The 18710-nt window shown below is 39.7% G+C and overlaps 3 protein-coding genes and 1 long non-coding RNA gene across 5 annotated transcripts; 2 read left to right on the forward strand and 2 right to left on the reverse strand.

Moving 5' to 3' along the window:
• Positions 1 to 19: 19 nt before the first annotated feature.
• Positions 20 to 3044, reverse strand: LOC130702140 (cholinephosphotransferase 1-like). Of its 2 annotated transcripts, none has more exons than XM_059495681.1 (9): positions 2879 to 3044; positions 2535 to 2778; positions 1966 to 2113; positions 1778 to 1900; positions 1615 to 1718; positions 829 to 960; positions 516 to 674; positions 321 to 446; positions 20 to 254 (listed from the first exon to the last, which is right to left on the reverse strand). In XM_059495681.1, the coding sequence occupies exons 2-9, from the start codon at positions 2763 to 2765 to the stop codon at positions 72 to 74; spliced, it is 1206 nt and encodes a 401-aa protein (XP_059351664.1). In that variant the 5' UTR covers positions 2766 to 2778; positions 2879 to 3044; the 3' UTR covers positions 20 to 71. The 2 variants fall into 2 exon arrangements, with proteins under 2 accessions (XP_059351664.1, XP_057379785.1); XM_057523802.2 differs by lacking the exon at positions 829 to 960 and adding an exon at positions 1274 to 1408.
• A 571-nt stretch (positions 3045 to 3615) lies between these two features.
• LOC130702153 (ubiquitin carboxyl-terminal hydrolase 7-like) lies at positions 3616 to 8109 on the forward strand. The gene is made up of 14 exons (XM_057523813.2): positions 3616 to 4145; positions 4205 to 4624; positions 4688 to 4867; positions 4929 to 5132; positions 5197 to 5372; positions 5439 to 5677; positions 5771 to 5992; positions 6085 to 6560; positions 6621 to 6943; positions 7014 to 7194; positions 7300 to 7409; positions 7472 to 7713; positions 7783 to 7929; positions 7995 to 8109. Exons 1-14 carry the CDS (start codon positions 3837 to 3839, stop codon positions 8099 to 8101), a joined length of 3336 nt encoding a protein of 1111 aa, XP_057379796.1. The 5' UTR covers positions 3616 to 3836; the 3' UTR covers positions 8102 to 8109.
• A 645-nt stretch (positions 8110 to 8754) lies between these two features.
• LOC130702142 (45 kDa calcium-binding protein-like) lies at positions 8755 to 10520 on the forward strand. The gene is made up of 6 exons (XM_057523803.2): positions 8755 to 9100; positions 9170 to 9423; positions 9507 to 9575; positions 9682 to 9762; positions 9839 to 9993; positions 10060 to 10520. The coding sequence occupies exons 1-6, from the start codon at positions 8811 to 8813 to the stop codon at positions 10234 to 10236; spliced, it is 1026 nt and encodes a 341-aa protein (XP_057379786.1). The 5' UTR covers positions 8755 to 8810; the 3' UTR covers positions 10237 to 10520.
• A 6562-nt stretch (positions 10521 to 17082) lies between these two features.
• On the reverse strand, positions 17083 to 18709 carry LOC130702157 (uncharacterized). The gene is made up of 3 exons (XR_009004251.2): positions 17810 to 18709; positions 17668 to 17747; positions 17083 to 17600 (listed from the first exon to the last, which is right to left on the reverse strand). It is a non-coding gene; the product is annotated as an uncharacterized LOC130702157 (long non-coding RNA).
• Position 18710: the final 1 nt, after the last annotated feature.

Consider the following 18710-nt stretch of genomic DNA (forward strand, 5'->3'; position numbering starts at 1 on the left):
TTGCTTACTTTGCGTAATATTGTTTTTTTTTGCTTTCTTGTTTATAGATTTAGAATTTGCCCAAAACCTAACTATGTTCTTCTATGTCGGCCATTCCGGCCGTTGGTACTGGCAGCAAAGTCTAACGCTGCAGACACTGCTCCTGCTGGCACAGCCTCCCTGGCACTAATGCGGAAGAGTTCTATATTGAGCTCTTCGCATATTTCCAGGCAGACACGATGGCAGTAATGGTACAAGTCAATGGCTGCCCATATCTTTAGGAAGAACGGTACAAAATTCGAGTTACAGTTATTCTATAAAAGTAAAAAGGAAAAACGTACCAAGCACAGCCACAGAACGTAGTACTCCTGGATGAAATTGTTGAAGTACTGGTTAAGAAAAAGGAGAGCTGGACCAATCAGCACCGGATCCAGATAATCCATCTCACTGCGAGTCATATGCGCTACCTTTTCTCGAATAAGGCCATACCAATAAGAAAATCAGAAGTCTAAGTTGTCGTAATTCAACAAAATTACCACGAGTCGGTTGGTGACTTTAGCTATTACTAAACCAAAGGCAATGATGTACAGTGAAGGATGTTCCTCGAATATGTGTTCTTCACTTTTACAGGCAATGATGTAGGCCGGAACAATTACCAGACCTAGCGGGATGGCAGGTGATAGAACACTTGTTCCCTGATCAACAGGAGAAAAGAACAATTAGATTCTTACTGGTTAATGCAAATTGGTTGCAGGTTATCAGTTAAATCGAGAAAAAAAATGGGAAAGAGGGAAAAACAAACGAAAAATATAAAAAAGCACAAAGAGGGCAGGATATAAAAAAACATACAGCCACCGTCGATCCATTCTTGCCGGCTCCTCCGCGCAGGATGAAGCTAAGACACGAAATTCCAATGATGGCGTAGATAGTTAAGGTTAGAGCTCCAGGCAACAGGACGCAAGAGCAGTCCAGCCAGCTCAACTACTCCAGCGACAGGAAAGGTCACACAGACATAAGCAAGACAGGTACGGACCAGCCACCAAGAGGACAGGTTGGATATTTCGCGATCCACGGTGAAAAAAAAGGGGAAATGTCAGAGTCGACATTAGTTCAGACAGACAGGACAGTGCAGATATGAGACGTGATTTGTTATTCGAGTGGCAAAACAAACGAGGTGTTCTGCGTCCATCACCCGATAAATATGAGGATTGCGCAATAATGCCAAAGCGAGTCAGACGCGAAAGAAGATCGACAGCACGTAAGCCAATAGGCTGCTATTTCCAGATTCACTTACGGCAATAGTCGATCCATTTTTCCCTGATCCTCCGCTTAAAATGCAGCCCAAGTACTCGGTGAAAAAAGTGTACGACTGCGCCAAAAACACTGACACGACCACGATGATATTCCACCCGAATCCCAGCATAGGCAACTTATTCGAGAAATATGTCGATAGAGAATATATTTGGGGGGGGGGAAGATCAAGGCAAATAATTATGAAATCTAACGCATCAATCCTCAACTAATGATTCCTAATTCCCTCTAAAACTTCTACATACCATTCAGGGGAAAGAATTAATAAATTGAAACACAACAAATAATTACAATCAAATAAAATAAGTATTATGAAACACTTACGTTTTGCTGCCACATGTTACCGCCAAAGATAAAGGTCAACAAGTGCAACCCGATAATCCCATACTGGGCTTCGGTCACGTCAATTTTCCCGAATCTCAATGTGCCTATTTATATGATTTTAGTAAATTAATTTTTAAAAAGAACGAAAGTTGTAATCATCAACCTGAGACATATGTCTGCCAGTGTGCGCAGTAAAAAAGGGTGAAACCGGTGAAGCACTGGAAGAACATCCACCACGGATGTGTACCTAGTCCGACAGTGACGCATGCGGCCAAGGCGACAAACACTGCCGAGAAGATTTTCTGTTTAGTGCTAAAAAAATGAATTTTTGTTGAAGTTTTCCTAACATACCGGTGGATAAAGAATCGCATCCGTGATCAAAAAGTTCGCCCAATGGCGAGGAAGAATTGGTCCGGCGAGCTTGTTTTCCATCTATTGCGTCTAAAGTCTGGTAGACGAAAATTCCTACAGCGCATAGTAGAGCTGCCCATCTCGGTGACTATCGATAAAAAATTATCAATGAAACTTTGGCGCGAGGAAGACTTTACTTGCTGGACTTATCTAATCAATCTTTTGTGATAACCTAAGACCTCTAGTGGATTTCTAAAAAGAATAAGTTCTAAGCAGATAAAAGTTTAGCAGGATACTTAATAGGAACTAGACAACTGTTTGAAGTTATACAATCATCACGCTGTTAATTTTGTAACCAGAAAGAATATTAAATATAAATAAGAACCATTCACTGAAAAGCATTTGCATGTGCAGAACAGAAATATATATACATGGAACTATCCTTGCTATCCTTACTAGACTTTCTTAGTAAAAACACTCCCTTAATTCAACTAGGTTTTGTTCACATATTGATCGATGGTGGATGATTTTTAAATTCAAATTTATAATCATCAAGGAATAGGCAATACCTCTTGTTTTCCATCAGGGTTATAGTAGACAAGGACCAGAGATGTCAGAATATTTAGAATGAGTCCTGTGATGGTTATTAAGTTTGGTGCAAGCCATAATGGCAAACATTGCACTACCCAGTTCCACCAAGGCTGGAGCAAGGGTTCAAGAACACTTGAGCTGGTACAACTGTATTTGTGTTCCTTCAGACGTTTCAATTGAGTGGTGTCCAACACTGGTCCGAATTTCATCTTCAGAGTTATTCTAAAGAAGTAAATTAGAATAAGGTAATGAAACCTTAATCTAGGAAGGTGGAAGCTGATAAAAGAACAAAAGGCTATTGCTAAGTAATATTAATACTTACCAAACAAAAAACAGATTATGTCATTAAGCATTATAAATCCCTCCCCCAGTTGATTGTGCAACAGTGTTGGCCACTGCACAATAACAAGGCTGCACAATATCAAGATATACTGACGGAGCGTGAATAAAAAAAATCGCAAATATCTTGTTCTAGCCAGAAATAGAACTAATTTCTGCTGCAGTATGTTCCTCACCCCCTACTTACGTGTAAGCAATCCGCGCAACTTAGACACAACCACCTAAGGCGCTTGAGGAGTGCTTGAAAATCCGGCCAGCCCGTTTTAGACAATAATTTTTTTTAAAATCAAACACAATTATCGATTCAAATTGCATAAATAATTTGAATTTTCTCATACGGCATCTAAAACTAAAGTTGCCACCTTGTAATCTTTTAAATCATATGGTATATTATAAAACCTTTTTTTAGCTTTATTCAAATTTCAGATAAAATATTGCAAGAAACAGAAATTTAAAAAAAAGAATCCAAATTTTCCACAAAACGTAAGTTTCGTAGTTACTAGTTAATTAACAAAGACATATTAAGTTTAAAAAAATAGTGCCCTATGTTACGAACAGATGGTCACTTCAAATTCTTGAATTAGACGCTAGAGGGTATTAAACGAGCCTACTTAGAGTTGTCAGCCCGGTTCATGATCTGTGGGTACGATTAATGGCGTCGGCAGATCGTTTTTGTTAATGCACATGTGATTTAAAGAACGACGTAAGAGGATATCGTTGTTGTATTCACTGAGTACTGTGTCGTTTATGCAGTTTGTTTGTGATTCTGTAGGCTTTGAGGTATGTCATTGAGTCCGACGCGTTTCACCCATCACCAGAGAGCTCCAGTGTGAACACCAGCCGCAGACATTGGGCGCATCGCGAGTAAACACGCCAAAAATCGAGCGAAGTGTGCTGCTTCACACACTGATAAAGTTGCCGGACTGAATCAGCCTACTACAATGGCTACAGTCCAAGAGCCTCAGGGGGATGCCATCAGAACTGAGATGCAGGATCAAGAGATGGAGAGCCTAGATCCCAAGGAGACTGACAGAATGGAAGAAAGTCGAGATGATAGAGATTCTGTTCAAGAAGAAATGATAACAGATTCGCAGATCAGAGATGATGCTTCAAAAGATGATTCAGGATTGGAGGATGATGATTCAAGACCTGAGGCAACATTCAGATACGAAGTTCCCCACATCAGTAAGCTAAAGGAAACAGTGTTGTCTCCTCCATGCTATATTCGAAATTTGCCTTGGAAAATAATGGTATCTATTTTGAAATTACATCCTAGCTCTTTATTGATACAGTATATTTTTGCTGTCAGGTCATGCCTCGAAATACTTCACCCCAACAAGACAGAGCACCCCAGAAATTTCTTGGCTTCTTTCTCCAGTGTAATGGAGAATCAGAATCCTCTTCATGGTCCTGCAATGCTGTTGCAGACCTTAGATTACTGTCACAAAAGGAGGGTGTTGAGGATTTTTCAAGGAAAATTCAACATCTATTTTTCAGCAAAGAAAATGATTGGGGTTTCAGTCACTTCATGAACTGGAATGAAGTTCTTGATCCAGAAAGGGGCTATTGCAAAGATGACACCATCACACTTGAAGTGCATGTCAATGCTGAAGCTCCACATGGTGTAAGCTGGGATTCCAAGAAACACACAGGTTTTGTTGGTCTTAAGAACCAAGGAGCCACCTGCTATATGAACTCGCTGCTTCAGACACTCTTTTTTACCAATCAAGTAACAAATGAGCTTGTATAGAAATTTTAAGAGGATTGCAGTGTTCTTATTTGCCTGATGCAGTTGCGCAAGGCTGTTTACAAGATGCCTACAGAGAGCGATGACACCCAGCGAAGTGTTGCCTTGGCTTTACAGCGAGTCTTTTATGAACTTCAGTTCAGCGACCGTCCTGTCGGAACGAAAAAACTGACAAAGAGCTTTGGTTGGGAAACGCTCGATTCCTTCATGCAGCATGACGTCCAGGTAAGATGAAGAGTATGTCTTTTCAAGTAGCGTTGTCTTCTAACATGGCTTCTTTATTTAGGAATTCTTAAGAGTCCTCTTGGATAAGCTCGAGAGCAAAATGAAGAGTACCTGTGTAGAAGGCACTGTTCCCCGACTATTTGCCGGAAAAATGGTTTCGTTTATTAAATGCAAACACGTGGATTACACTTCGTCTCGAGCTGAAACGTTCTACGATATTCAGTTGAGTGTCAAGGGGAAGCGAAATATATTGGAATCTTTCAAAGTAAGGATTTTTTATTTGTAGGTTTCATTTCTCTGCATAATCTAAATTTCGCCTTCCTTAACAGGATTACGTAGCGACGGAAACACTCGATGGAGATAACAAGTACGACGCAGGAGAACATGGTCTTCAGGAAGCTGAGAAAGGTGTGATCTTCGCCAGCTTCCCTCCCGTACTTCATCTTCACCTTATGAGGTTCCAATACGATCCCGTCACAGACTGCTCTATCAAATTCAACGACAGGTTAAAAACCAAACGGCTCCCTTCGACAATAATATCTAAAATTGACTTGAATTATTTTTATTGCAGATTCGAATTTTACGACAAGCTTGACTTGAATCCGTACCTGCAGGCGCCAGAGTCCTCTCCCGCCACTTACACCTTACATGCCGTCCTGGTTCACAGCGGAGACAACCACGGCGGGCACTACGTCGTTTTCATTAATCCCAAGGGCGATGGTCGGTGGTGCAAGTTTGATGATGACGTTGTGTCCCGTTGTACGAAGCAAGAAGCCATCGACTACAATTTTGGTGGAGCTGATGAAGAAGGTATAAGGTTTTACTTTTGAAAATTATTTGGTGACATATTTTTTGTTTGTTTTGTTTGGTTTCTCTCTCACACGTTTATTTACAATGATTTAGGTTCGCTCAACATCAAACAATGCACCAATGCCTATATGTTGGTGTACATCAGAGACTCGACGCTACGATCGGTTCTGCAGGACACAACCGAACGCGATATTCCTCGTGAGCTCGTAGCTCGACTCTCAGAAGAGCGCAGATTGGAGGCTCTCAAGCGGAAGGAGCGTAATGAAGCCCATCTTTTTATGACTGTCCAGTTGGTGACAGAAGATAACTTTCAAGGTATTTTAGTCTGTGTTTGCGATCTCTTTGATTATAGGAAAGTTGTGTTGTTTAAAAAAAAAAAATAATCAAACAACTTCTTCTTGTACTAGGTCATCAAGGGTTCGATTTGTATGACCCAGAACAAGGTGTATCGATAAATTTGCGAATTCGAAAACTGGCCACGTATCAAGAGCTAACGGAGTTAATTGCTTCTACCACCCGTTACAATGTTGATCAGTTTCGAATCTGGCCTATGGCAGGGCGAACTAATAACACAATGCGACCTAAGGCCCTTGACTGGGAAGCGGACCTTGGCAAGAGTGTAACGGATGTGGCAGACAACTGTAATCCTTGGACTTGTTTCTTAGAACTGTTACCACCTGATTCGGGACACTCAGCCTTGCCACCATTCCAACAGGATCGGATGGTCTTACTCTTTTTCAAGTACTACGATCCAGCCACTCGCCAGATCCACTATGCCGGACATCATTATGCCTTGATCAAGCGGCCTTTGGCCGACCTCGTTCCCATTTTACTCCAAAGAGCCGGCCTTCCACCTCACACCCAGCTAGAGTTGTACGAGGAGGTAATATAACATAGCTAAATTGTATTTTGCTCTTACATGGAACTTTCATGTTTAAAACAGGTCAAGCCAGGAATGATTGACACCATAGAACATATTGACAAACCACTAGAGACTATTTTGGAGGAGTTGATGGATGGTGATATCATATGTTATCAAAAATATGATCCAGAAGTGATGGGGTCGCAGTTGGGTACGGTCAAAAAATACTTCTACGACCTGCTTCACCGGATCGAAGTCACATTCTGCGACAAGATGAACCCATTAGACGTGACAGGATTCACCCTTAGCATGTCGGAGGATTTGGGTTACGATCAAGTAGCCCGGCTAGTCGGTGATAGAGTTGGATACCCTCCCAACATGCTGCAATTTTTCAAAAGCCAAGGGCAAGATACATTTATACTGTGTACCATTATATCGCTTCCTTAAATGCTAATTTTATTTTGGAACGTTCAGTTACAGAGAGGGACCTGGGCCATCGATTCGCTATCATTGGGAGACGTCACTGAAGGAGATGGTGACATCAGCAAAAGTCAAGCAACCAAAAAAGCTATTCTATCAGAGACTTACCATGCCCATCACCGAACTGGAAAGCAAGAGGCAGTTTAAATGCACATGGGTTGACTCTCGATTGAAGGTAAACAGTTATACAGTCATTGGTGGTGCATTCAGTAATTGCATTCTGTTTAAAACCCTGTTTTTCATTTTTCGTTTGATTTGTTAAAAAAACAAAAACACGTAGGATGAGAAAGAATTGACATTATATCCAGCAAAAACAGCAACGGTAGCGGAACTGCTCGAAGAAGCGCGTAAGCATATGACTTTATCAGAAAATGGTTCCGGGAAACTTAGGTTAATAAGTGTTTGCATTTTATTTAAAGAACTGAGTTTCACTCTCTAAAATTCTTCCTCAGGTTATTAGAAATAGTGAGTTACAAGATTCAGAGCATTGTTTACGAGGAAATCCGACTTGATATGCTTAATACAAGCCCTCCGCGATGGTTCCGAGTCGAAGAGATCCCTAAAGACGAACTTGAGATAGGCGAGGATGAACTACTGATTCCTGTTGCCCATTTTTCCAAAGAAATCTATTCGGGTTTTGGCATTCCCTTTCTCTTGAAAGTGAGAGAAGGGGAACCCTTTTCGCAAGTCAAAGGTATGTAATATGCACAGTAGTGATTGGCACTAATGGTACACTCAATAATTTTCTTTGTTTTGTGAGTAGAGAGAATACAGAAGAGACTCGAAGTTCCCGATAAGGAATTCGAAAAATATAAGTTTGCTGTAGTGGTGATGACGCGTATTCGCAATCTAACGGAGACCCCCGAGTTAACTTTGAACTTGGAAGATTTTAAACCTCCACTTAATCAACGTATGTTTACTGCTACTTTTTGAAACTCCATATTTATTAATTATGTTTTCTTCATCCTCAATCAGAGCCGTTAGTGCAAATGCGACCCTGGTTAGGCATTGACCATGTGAACAAGGCACCTAAACGAACACGCTACAGCTATTACGAAAAAGCCATCAAGATTTACAACTAACTCAAAAAGGAAATTATGCTGTTTGATTCCTAAAGGGATGGTTACGTTTGTTAATTTCAATCGCTTAAAAGAGGAATGCAGAGATTGAAGGAGATGCGATTACAAGAAGTTCCCTGTAATATGGTTCAAATTGGATTCCCTTTTTGTAAAGTCACTGAACCTTCATCCCCAATGTAACTCCCTACCAAATCACCAGCTCCTCTCTACTCGCTCATCTTGATATGACGGCTTTTCCAACACTTCGTCTCGATTAATGTCTTTCCTCTGTTCTGAAGCCATTAAATTATTTTAAGTGAAATGCTCCCCTACTCCACCTTTTCCACTTTTCACTTAATGATTTTTAATTTCTAATTCCCTTTCGGAATTCTACTTCGCTTCTTAAGGATTCTTGTAGGGGAAATCCTTTGAAGAAAGGCGCAGACGAGATCGAGATTGTTGGAAGGTGACTGGATTCGTTTCTTTATTATTACTTTTTTTTTGAAACTACAGAATTGTCTACCCCTCCTACTACGCGGTTTGTCCCGCGAATGTTGATAATGTGCTAATAATTGAAGCTAGAGTGAGAAAATTAAAAAAATTTGAAAATACATGTAGTCTTGATTTCTTTTTCCTTGGGCTTCTCTCACCTGAAGTTAGCTTCCGACTGCTAGATGGCGACTTGCATCAAAACATTTGTATTGACTTCAGCATCGCTTTACTCTATCCCAAAATGCGAAGTTACTCATGGACTAGACTTATAAAAAGAAAATGTTTTGTCGGGATTGTTTTAGCCTTTGTTGTTTTTTCGGCAATTGTGACAGTCTTTCGTCTATCCTCCTCTTCTAGACTTGAAGTATCCAAATATTCGTCTTCGACACAAACAAGATCCACGTCAGCAGTCGAACTGAGTTGGCCAGTACCTCTCTCACAGAGCAAAGATTCTTCAGCAGTATCCACACCTTTAAAACGAGCTCCTGTTGATGAGGAACAAATAAAAAAACTGCAAATGATTTATCCTCTGTAAGAATTTAGTAAAAAGCATTGGAACATGTGAAGTTTAATAGTGCCTTTCTTACCTTTCCTTTGTAGGCTTGATACAAATGGTGATGCATATGTCAGTATTGATGAATTACGGAACTGGATAATTTCAAAAGTCAAAGAGCACCTTCAAGGAGCTCTTAGAGAAAACATTTTTCTTTTTACTGCAATTGACATGAACCCAAGAAATGGTCATGTATCGTGGACTGAGTACCACTCTTGGTTTCTTAAAAAGAATGGAAATAATGATACCAAACCAGGAGATCATGATGAGATGCATCCAGAGTTGGAACGGTCCATAAAAGGTATGTTCAGTGGTTACTTAGCTCAAAATATTTGTCCAATCATGCTGGTGGGTACTTCTAAATTTGAACATAAATGTTATTAGAAAAAATTTCATGGGATAAAGCTGCATGGTCAGAAGCTGCTAAAACTGATCCAGACTTTTTAAACTTAGGTAAATGAATTAACTGTTGAGCATAGCTATAATATTGTTCAATTATGTTGAGTAGACTTTAATTGAAACTTTATTTCACTACAATTTTTCAAAATCTGTTTTAAAGATGAGTTTCTAAGTTTCCGACATCCGGAGTCCAGCCATACTACTTTATTAGGCAAAGCTGATGATTTACTTGGTGAATATGGTGAGTGCCGAATCGATATTATTCCATAAATGCCCTCATTGAGAATGCAAGGTGCTGATCAGTGATCACATTCCAGATAAAGATGCTGATGAAACCTTAACGTGGGAAGAGTACTCATTAATACCAGCTGAAAGTTTACTTGTACGATATAGTGACAAAAAAAGGCAAGAAGAGTTTAACAATTTTATTGATCGTAATAGAGACGGAAAATTAGACAAACGTGAAATATTGGTAAGTCGTTGATAAATAGTTCATTGTTAAAGGAAAATATAATAACAATGTTTCTTTTTGTGTCAGTCTTATTTAGATCCCAGAAATCCTCGCCATGCCCATTTGGAGGCAGAATCTCTTATCCAGATCTCTGATACAAACAAAGATCAACAGTTATCTATGAACGAGATACTTGCCTCAGCCGATATTTTTTTGGCTAGTAAAGTAATTGACACGGAAACCAATTTCCATGACGAATTCTAAAAAGAATTCGCCGTCTTCTGTAGTAAGATGTCATTCCAAGCCAAGATGAATACTTCCATTCAAATTCTCAAAAGAGTATGCAAGATGTTTTCCAAGTTTGTTGCCAATTTTTCTCTATAAGTCATTGATATTATGATTTGGATCTAATGGTTTTTCTATGTCTTTTTGATTATCTGTGAATTTTTATACTTCTTTTTTTCTTGGAACTGCGGAACCGGCTAGGTTCTATTATTTGTGGTTAATTATTTATTTATTACGTACGTTGTAATAGATTTACAAAAAAAGTTATCCTGTATTTCTAAAAAAAAAACTAATCATGTTCTTTTTCATATGTTCAGCGACATGCAGAAACAAATAACCAGAGAAATATGGCAATTATTTAGTGCCATTTTTTGTCTCCTACTCATTTGTTAACATTCACTCATCCTGTATCACACCTGTATCATCAATCTACTAGCTTTTGCTAATTGCTACGATCCTATTTATGCAGATTCTCCATATAGTTAGTTAACGAAACATGCTTAAAATCGGACGTAGTTCTGCTAACTGCCGCTTTTCGCAGGGTGAAAGCAGAAGAGCTGATCGGTTGTCCTGCCAGTGTGCAATTTTAAGTATTTTTCATGAATTATCCAGAGAAAAAAAAATTTAGAAAATGAAGCGTAGAAGAAACTTTAAATTTTAGCAAAAGTTTATCATCAAATAACAGATAACTAAACGATTTCTTTAATTTTCCACTTTCTTCCTATCTCCTCTGAACTCCCATATTTAATTTTCATCCCATTTTTTTTGGCAGGCAGGCCGGCAGATTTTTTTAATTTTGCAACTCTGCGTCGAGTTGCAACATTTTAGAGGTAAAGGTGCAACACGATGGAAGAGCAGAAGGAGGTAGCATCAACCTCATAATGTGAGAAATTTTGACAAAAGATTGTAAAAACAAAAATCAAGCATGAAAAGGTTTTTGAGAAACTATAGTGAATTGACCATTGGTCATTTGGTAGTTTTTTATGATTTATGATATGTATTGTCTGGAATTAAAATGCTTTGGAATCCTTTTGTCAAGTCAAATAACACTTTTTGGACCACACATATTGCTTGCAGTTGAAATATTTAGGAATAAATTGGTTTTAACATTTGAAAGGTAAATTTGTCATGTACTGTCAGATTTCTTAATTATGTAATAGTTAAAGTTAACATTTTTCACATTTAGGTGTTCATATTTAGGATTGCACCAAAGAGCATCAAAGTGAATGTCCATCTAAAGCTGCCATGTTTGGTCACTAATCGATAGTGCACTTTGATTATCCCATTACAGAATAGTGGAGGTCAGTATTTCCTCTTTTGTTTTAACAAAGCAGGAACTTTTTTATAAGTGGAATTGGCGTAAGTGTATCTTCAGTTATCTTTAACTAGTTCTATGATGAGTATATCCGTAAGCTTGATAAAGCTTCACATAATGACAGAATAAGAAACAAAAAAGTCAGCACACTACACAAAATTATTTCTCAGAAGAATAGTTGAATATTCACCAACTCAATGCAAAAAGATTAATTTCAACATAACCATTCAAGGAGAAATTTTAGGAGATTGCCAGAACAGAGGTGACGAATAGCTTAATGTTTCCCATCATCTGCGTTTTACTTTGTGTATCTTTCAGGTATGGGTAACTATAATGTATTTTCCAGTTGGGTCTATATATCACATTAATTTCAACTGACTGCAAGTTTGTGCCGATCAATTATGGTATCTACAAACAGTTGAAGTTGATTATATTGGGGAATTAGTAGCGTGTTCTTGGTTGTATACGGCTATCTAAAAAATAGGCAAACATTTTTTTTTTTTTTTTTTGCCGAATGTCTTGTAATAGCACACTACAGTATCAAGCTGCTGTTGGCTATTATCTGGTTGATGGCTGCAACGACCCCGACCGTACCGATGGGCTCGTCTACCTCTGAACACTTGTACCACATCTGTGCCCTATTACATCACGATGTACACTGCCCTCACATACTTTCCCACGAAGGTTAGAGCCGGAGCATTGCGACAACCCAAATGTGCATCCCCTAAATACACCAGGACGCAACTGAAAACAACATTACCACGTATGCTACTCTAGTCTACTACGCCAAAGCTTCAAAATACTAATTGGCTACAAAGTTATTATACGGAAACTAAGGTTTACCGCACTTAATGTATGCGTCACCAAGCTACACTACCAATGCGTCGTAGTAGCCTACTATCCGTCGAAACCTGAGGCTGTATCTACGGCCTCAATATGGCCACCATATTACAGAGACTATATCTACGAGAAAAATTACCAACTGCGTAGCAAAGACATGGAATGTCCGCTGTTTGGCCTCGACCGAAAATGGTAGCTATAATGACCATTCGTCTTATACCAATTTCTCTGTTAATATCGTGTAATTGAGATGTTTTATCACAGATTATTTCGTTATCACCGTGACCGAAAACCATGCGAAGTTTTATTAAGTAAGTATTATGGCTAAAATTTAATATGAAAGAGGCATCATGACACACTTGGAAAAATTACCTGGAGAAGCATGTATCATTTCTGTCCAGTATGTAAATCTTATCTGCTAGCCAAATAAGTCCAATTTGGGTAACAAATACTTTATAAAGAAAGCAATCACTCTGTAAAGTTTTCGCTAATTGATCGTCACGATTCATTGTAAGACATCTAACGGAAAAGAATGAACTGCATTGTTGTTAAGGCATCTAACGAAGAAATCATTAACTATTTTTAGACATCTAGAGGGTGAATTTGTCAACTGTTAGTGAATTTTATGGATGTCACCTGTTTTATTTTACCAGGCATCGACGAGGGTGATGGTTGCAATGGAGGTTCCGTTCGTTCTCTTCACATTTCAAGTATTTTGAGGTATAGTTTTATCGTAGACTTTCCCTTTTCTACTTTATGATAGATTAACATAGCAAAACAAATTCTTACAAAGTTCTTAGGTATTACGGCTAAAGCTTGATACGAAAGAATCATACCATTTTATGACAATTATTTAAAAAAGCATAATTCAATTTTGGTGTAAGTACCAGCATTTTGTATTGCTATGTGAAAGGCACCTAATTTTGCTGCCAAAGGTTTTCTTTAGATAATTTGGTTTTACTTTGCAAGATATTTCCAGTCTAATTGTCATGATTCTTTCAGGTCTTGATAAGGGTTTCGTTGTTGATCATCAACAAAAATAAGTTTTGTCAGTGTACTTGCAGTTCTATGAAATATGTCAAAAATGCTGAGATGGCTGTGACATCCTTCTGTGACCAAAGGGAATCCTGTGTTATGGTTTCAGTGTAAATAAAGTATGTTTGGTATAATTTGGTGTTAAGTGAATTCTTACCTCCTTGCAACATATCAAGGAAAGTTAAAGCTGAAATTGGTTTAATTTCAGCCTTGCAAAGCTGTTTTTTTTAGTCTTTACACAGTAATTGTGTTTGACAGTAGATGGAAAAAGAAAGAGAAATTCAATGTAAAAATTCTTAAGACTCTTGTTTTCTCTTTAGTAAAAAAGTGTATGCGTCTGTCCGATAGTGAAAAGGTGTGTTGAAACAAAGTCTTCGTCGACAGATGGCTTGTTGTGGTTATAGGTGGTGGAACGAGTATTCCAAGTTTTTGATAATTTGTATAGTCAATTAATGTTAAATAAAATACACAGGAAAAAGTATATTGGAATGAATTGTTTTATTGTCCCTCCTCCACCCAACAATTCCACCACTATTTTACATATATAACAATGTACAAATATATACATACATACAAATACACATTCATACATACACTTAACTAAATTAACCCATTGGCTGCCAGGCCTGCAACCCGTAGGTTGCTTAAACTACAGTAACTACGCGTGGCGTCATAAGGATCGCCACCAGGTGGGACTTGTCCGCAGACAAGTCCGGCTGGCACGGCGATAGAAACCCTTCCGGGAATGCACACCCCAGGTAAACTATTACCGTGCCGACAAAGAGAGGCCCTGCTGGTGCATTGCCTACTATGCGCCTAAAGACACAAGGCCTTGTGCCTTTAGGCGCATTGGCGACTGTCCCACCCCATGGTATAGAAACCATGAGGCAGAACAGCGCCATCGGTCCCTAAAGCTACAAAAAAAATGGGACGCAAACGGGGTGGCAGCCAATGGGTTAACTTATACACACTACAATGCAAATCCAAACAATACCATGGTGAAAGGCGAAGGCGGCGATTAGACGATGGCGTAGGCGAAGGCGTAGACAGCGATTAGACGATGGCGTAGGCGAAGGCGTAGACAGCGATTAGACGATGGCGTAGGCGAAGGCGTAGACAGCGATTAGACGATGGCGTAGGCGAAGGCGTAGACAGCGATGAGACGATGGCGAAGTCGTAGACGGCGATGAGGCGCTGGCGCGGACGGCGATCAGGCAATGGCGAGGACGGCGATGGCGAGGACGGCGATGGCGAGGACGGCGATGGCGAGGACGGCGATCAGGCGATGGCGAAGAAGGCGATCAGGCGATGGCCAGGACGGCGATGAGACGATGGCGAAGAAGGCGATGGCCAAGGCGAAGGCGAAGACGGCGATGAGGTGATGGCCAAGGCGAAGGCGAAGGCGAAGACGAGGCGATGGCCAAGGCGATGGCCAAGGCGAAGACGAGGCGATGGCCAAGGCGAAGACGAGGCGATGGCCAAGGCGAAGACGAGGCGATGGCCAAGGCGAAGACGAGCGATGGCCAAGATGGCCAAGGCGAAGACGAGCCGATGGCCAAGGCGAAGACGAGCCGATGGCCAAGGCGAAGACGAGCCGATGGCAAATGCGGCGAATGACGAGCGAGCGATGGCCAAGGCGAAAGAAGACGAGCGATGGCGATGGCCAAGGCGAAGACGAGGCGATGGCCAAGGCCAAGGCGAAGACGAGGCGATGGCCAAGGCGAAGACGAGGCGATGGCCAAGGCGATGGCCAAGGCGAAGACGAGGCGATGGCCAAGGCGATGGCCAAGGCGAAGACGAGGCGATGGCCAAGGCGATGGCCAAGGCGAAGACGAGGCGATGGCCAAGGCGAAGACGAGGCGATGGCCAAGGCGAAGACGAGGCGATGGCCAAGGCGAAGACGAGGCGATGGCCAAGGCGAAGACGAGGCGATGGCCAAGGCGAAGACGAGGCGATGGCCAAGGCGAAGACGAGGCGATGGCCAAGGCGAAGACGAGCCGATGGCCAAGGCGAAGACGAGCCGATGGCCAAGGCGAAGACGAGCCGATGGCCAAGGCGAAGACGAGCCGATGGCCAAGGGACGATGGCGACGGCAAAGACGACTACGAGGCGACTATGAGGACTTTCTCTTTTGTACCGTATCTAACAGATGTTAAGAAAGCAGATAAAATAACAATGTAAGAATTTATCAAAAACGAGATCAAAGTATGATTATGTTAACTGGGATATTAAATGATACAAGTTAAAAAACAAAAACTAGATTGAGTAGTTTTCTAGGATTACTGGGTGCATAATGATGAAACTAACTGAAGGCATGGAATGCTACATTTGTAAAACAGCCTTACATTTAAAATAAATTTTTTCCCAAACGGAAATCAAAAGTTCCATATCTTCAATCTCCCTTCATCAAGAGTTTGTCACAAATAGTTGTCAAAAAGCTTTGTTAGTTGAAAGAAGATACAAGAAGTTCAAACAAGGAAATATCTAGTACATTAGGAGTCACAAAATTTAATATGAAAGTGACAAAGGTTAATAAACCATTTAGTTTCCTAGCTATAGATGAAAACAACAGACATCTTAAACACTAATAGCTCAACTGGTGCACCTGAGCTTGAAATAGTCCAGACAGACCTTTTGAGTCATTACATGATTATATGTGAGAGATTCGTTGCATAGTAGTTACTCTAGCATTAAATCAACCAATCTTTCTTCTATGCTCTGAAGAAGAACGGAGAGATAGTCAATTCAGATTTTGAATTCATTTTTAAGTGAAAAAGCTTAATGCAGAAGATTACTTTTACCGAAGCACAATCTGAACATTGGTTGTTTGCTATCTGAGTTCAACTTAGCATCATTTGTTGACTCACACAGGCTTCAACCTTCCTGGGGCTCACAATAGAGCAAAAAAATAATGTCTGGATAAGAATATGGTCATATATTACTTACTTGCTTATGTAGATGCACAAAACAATGGCAAAACTTTCAAAAACAACCTGTTTTTTAGTTTAGGTGTTTTCTGCAAATGGTGCGTAATTTCCTGTTTACATAGCTAATGGCGTCCATGACAGACGACGTCAGCGTTCAATTCTATTGGTTTGAATCCGTAACAAGGATTGTTAAAACCTTATAAAATAGGCATCCTGGAATATTTATGTACACTTACAGTGAATGATTGACTTGATTATAAAATTAAGTTTCTTTCTATGCAAATTTTCCGAAGGGTTTTGGAAATATTGGATAACTCCTAATACGAAGCAGACAAATCAGCAAAATGAATCGAACATTCGTAATTCCTACAAAATTAGAGCTGGAATGAATTATTTTTGCAAAATAAATCCAGAATTTATCAACTGCATTGACACATGCACACTCACATTACCACAAGGCCTCAAGCTATGTGAGGATCATTAAAACATGATTCCTTTTTTCAGAGAAACTCATTAGTCTGCCATGTAAGCCTGGATCCTTGGATTTAATATGGATTGAATAAGGACTTCATATGATTTTCCACTTTTAACTGTGGATCATAGTTGGGGTTCTGTGCTCATAAAGTTTGATGTTACATTGAAACCAAGAAAGTACAACCTGTTCACAGTTGTGAAGATGAAATTACAGATTTTTTCACGATTGTTTTGTATTGACTATTCTCTTCATATTTTCTTCAATGTGAAGTTACCATTGCAGGATGTGGATGCATTTCGTTGCGAACGGATAATCGTAGATGATGACTTTCCCATCTTGGCGCCCATCGATTGCTCTTCTAATTCCAACTCCAATAAGCAGAAATAAAAATAAGGAGGGGCTCCAATTAGGATACAAAGATCACTACTTAATATAACAGACCAGTTAAATCTACTGAGCTGAATGATGAAATGGATTCATGGCAAATTATCAGATCAATTGACATGGGATAGATATATTTCAAACTAAAGCTTCAGACAGATAAAAAGCACAAGCAGCTACTGACTTCCACCACACTCTACTTTTCATGCGAGATCATGCAAAACAAGAATCTGTGTGGCAGTTAGGGTATTCACACCAGTAGCAATAGCTGATCGATGTGAGACAAAGTTAGTGGTTCTGCCAGGTATTGTAGAATAGTACTTTCCTGCTCTATTTACTGTTATGGAAATCTTTGCCAACATCTTGAAGCCTGCAAATGTCGAATTGAAAGTATACTAACTGATTTCTTTCATTATTAACCTGCAAATCTTATTTACTTTTTTTGTTCGAGAACTGTTTTCTGCTGTCACAGCTTTTCAGTCTGTTTACAATATATGCTATCAAAACAATGTCTAGCCTGCAAACAGATGTTATCAAAAATCAACTTAATATAAATATATGGCTTTTCATAAAACATACCAATTGAACATCGAAGGAGTCTGCTATTCTTCCAGTGGCTTGTGCAATAGGTTCAATGAAACCATAATTATACATTCATCTAAGCCTGTAAAATTATTAAATACAGTTTTTTAGTTCTCTGAAATATTTTAACCAATTTTTCAAAAAATTTCATTTTTCTTTATGCCATTGTTGCGCTACAGTCTACTAAACTGTGTTTGATTTGAGTGACACTGGTGCGCTACGGTCTACTATATTGGACAAGATACACTGATCTCTGTAGTCTGCGCCGTTGGTTTCGTCAGCCGCTAGATGGCTGGGTCCGATAGGTATGGCAAAGAGTTAGAAACATAGGAAAATAGCAAATAGCAATAAAAAAGCTGGGGAATTTATCGTGTAATTCGGTTTAGATAACTAAATAATTGCCATAGCCACCAAGCTTTTCACCAAGTGTTAGGTAATGTAAACCAAAATTAATAATGTAACCATCACATGGTGAATAGCCTTGTTACACTCCATGACACAGATTGTGAAAAAAGTTAGTTTCATTTTGCTTGCGGTTTGTTACTTTCCAACTGGTCACGACGTCGAAATTCAACCATTAGCAAGTCGTAGTTTCTTGAAACGGCCATGTGAACGATCTTTGCCATGCAGTGTCAGCCATGCTTGAAAATAAGCAACCCATATTTAGGCAACCATATTAAATGATGTTATCGGATAGAAAGCAGAAATCACTTTCGTCCTTAAATTGGTTTTTTTTTGTGTGAATAAAAATCAGTTAAGAAATTTCTTTATGGGGACTTTCAACCGAAAACCTTGTCACGCAAGTGGCTGCATGCGAGCAGACGACGGGTGGAGTGCTATTTATCACGCTCTATAAATCCTTGTTTCTGCACAGATCATGATTATTATTAAAGTTACC

Source organism: Daphnia carinata, chromosome 6 (genome assembly GCF_022539665.2).
Source record: "Daphnia carinata strain CSIRO-1 chromosome 6, CSIRO_AGI_Dcar_HiC_V3, whole genome shotgun sequence".
NCBI classification, from domain to species: domain Eukaryota; kingdom Metazoa; phylum Arthropoda; class Branchiopoda; order Diplostraca; family Daphniidae; genus Daphnia; species Daphnia carinata.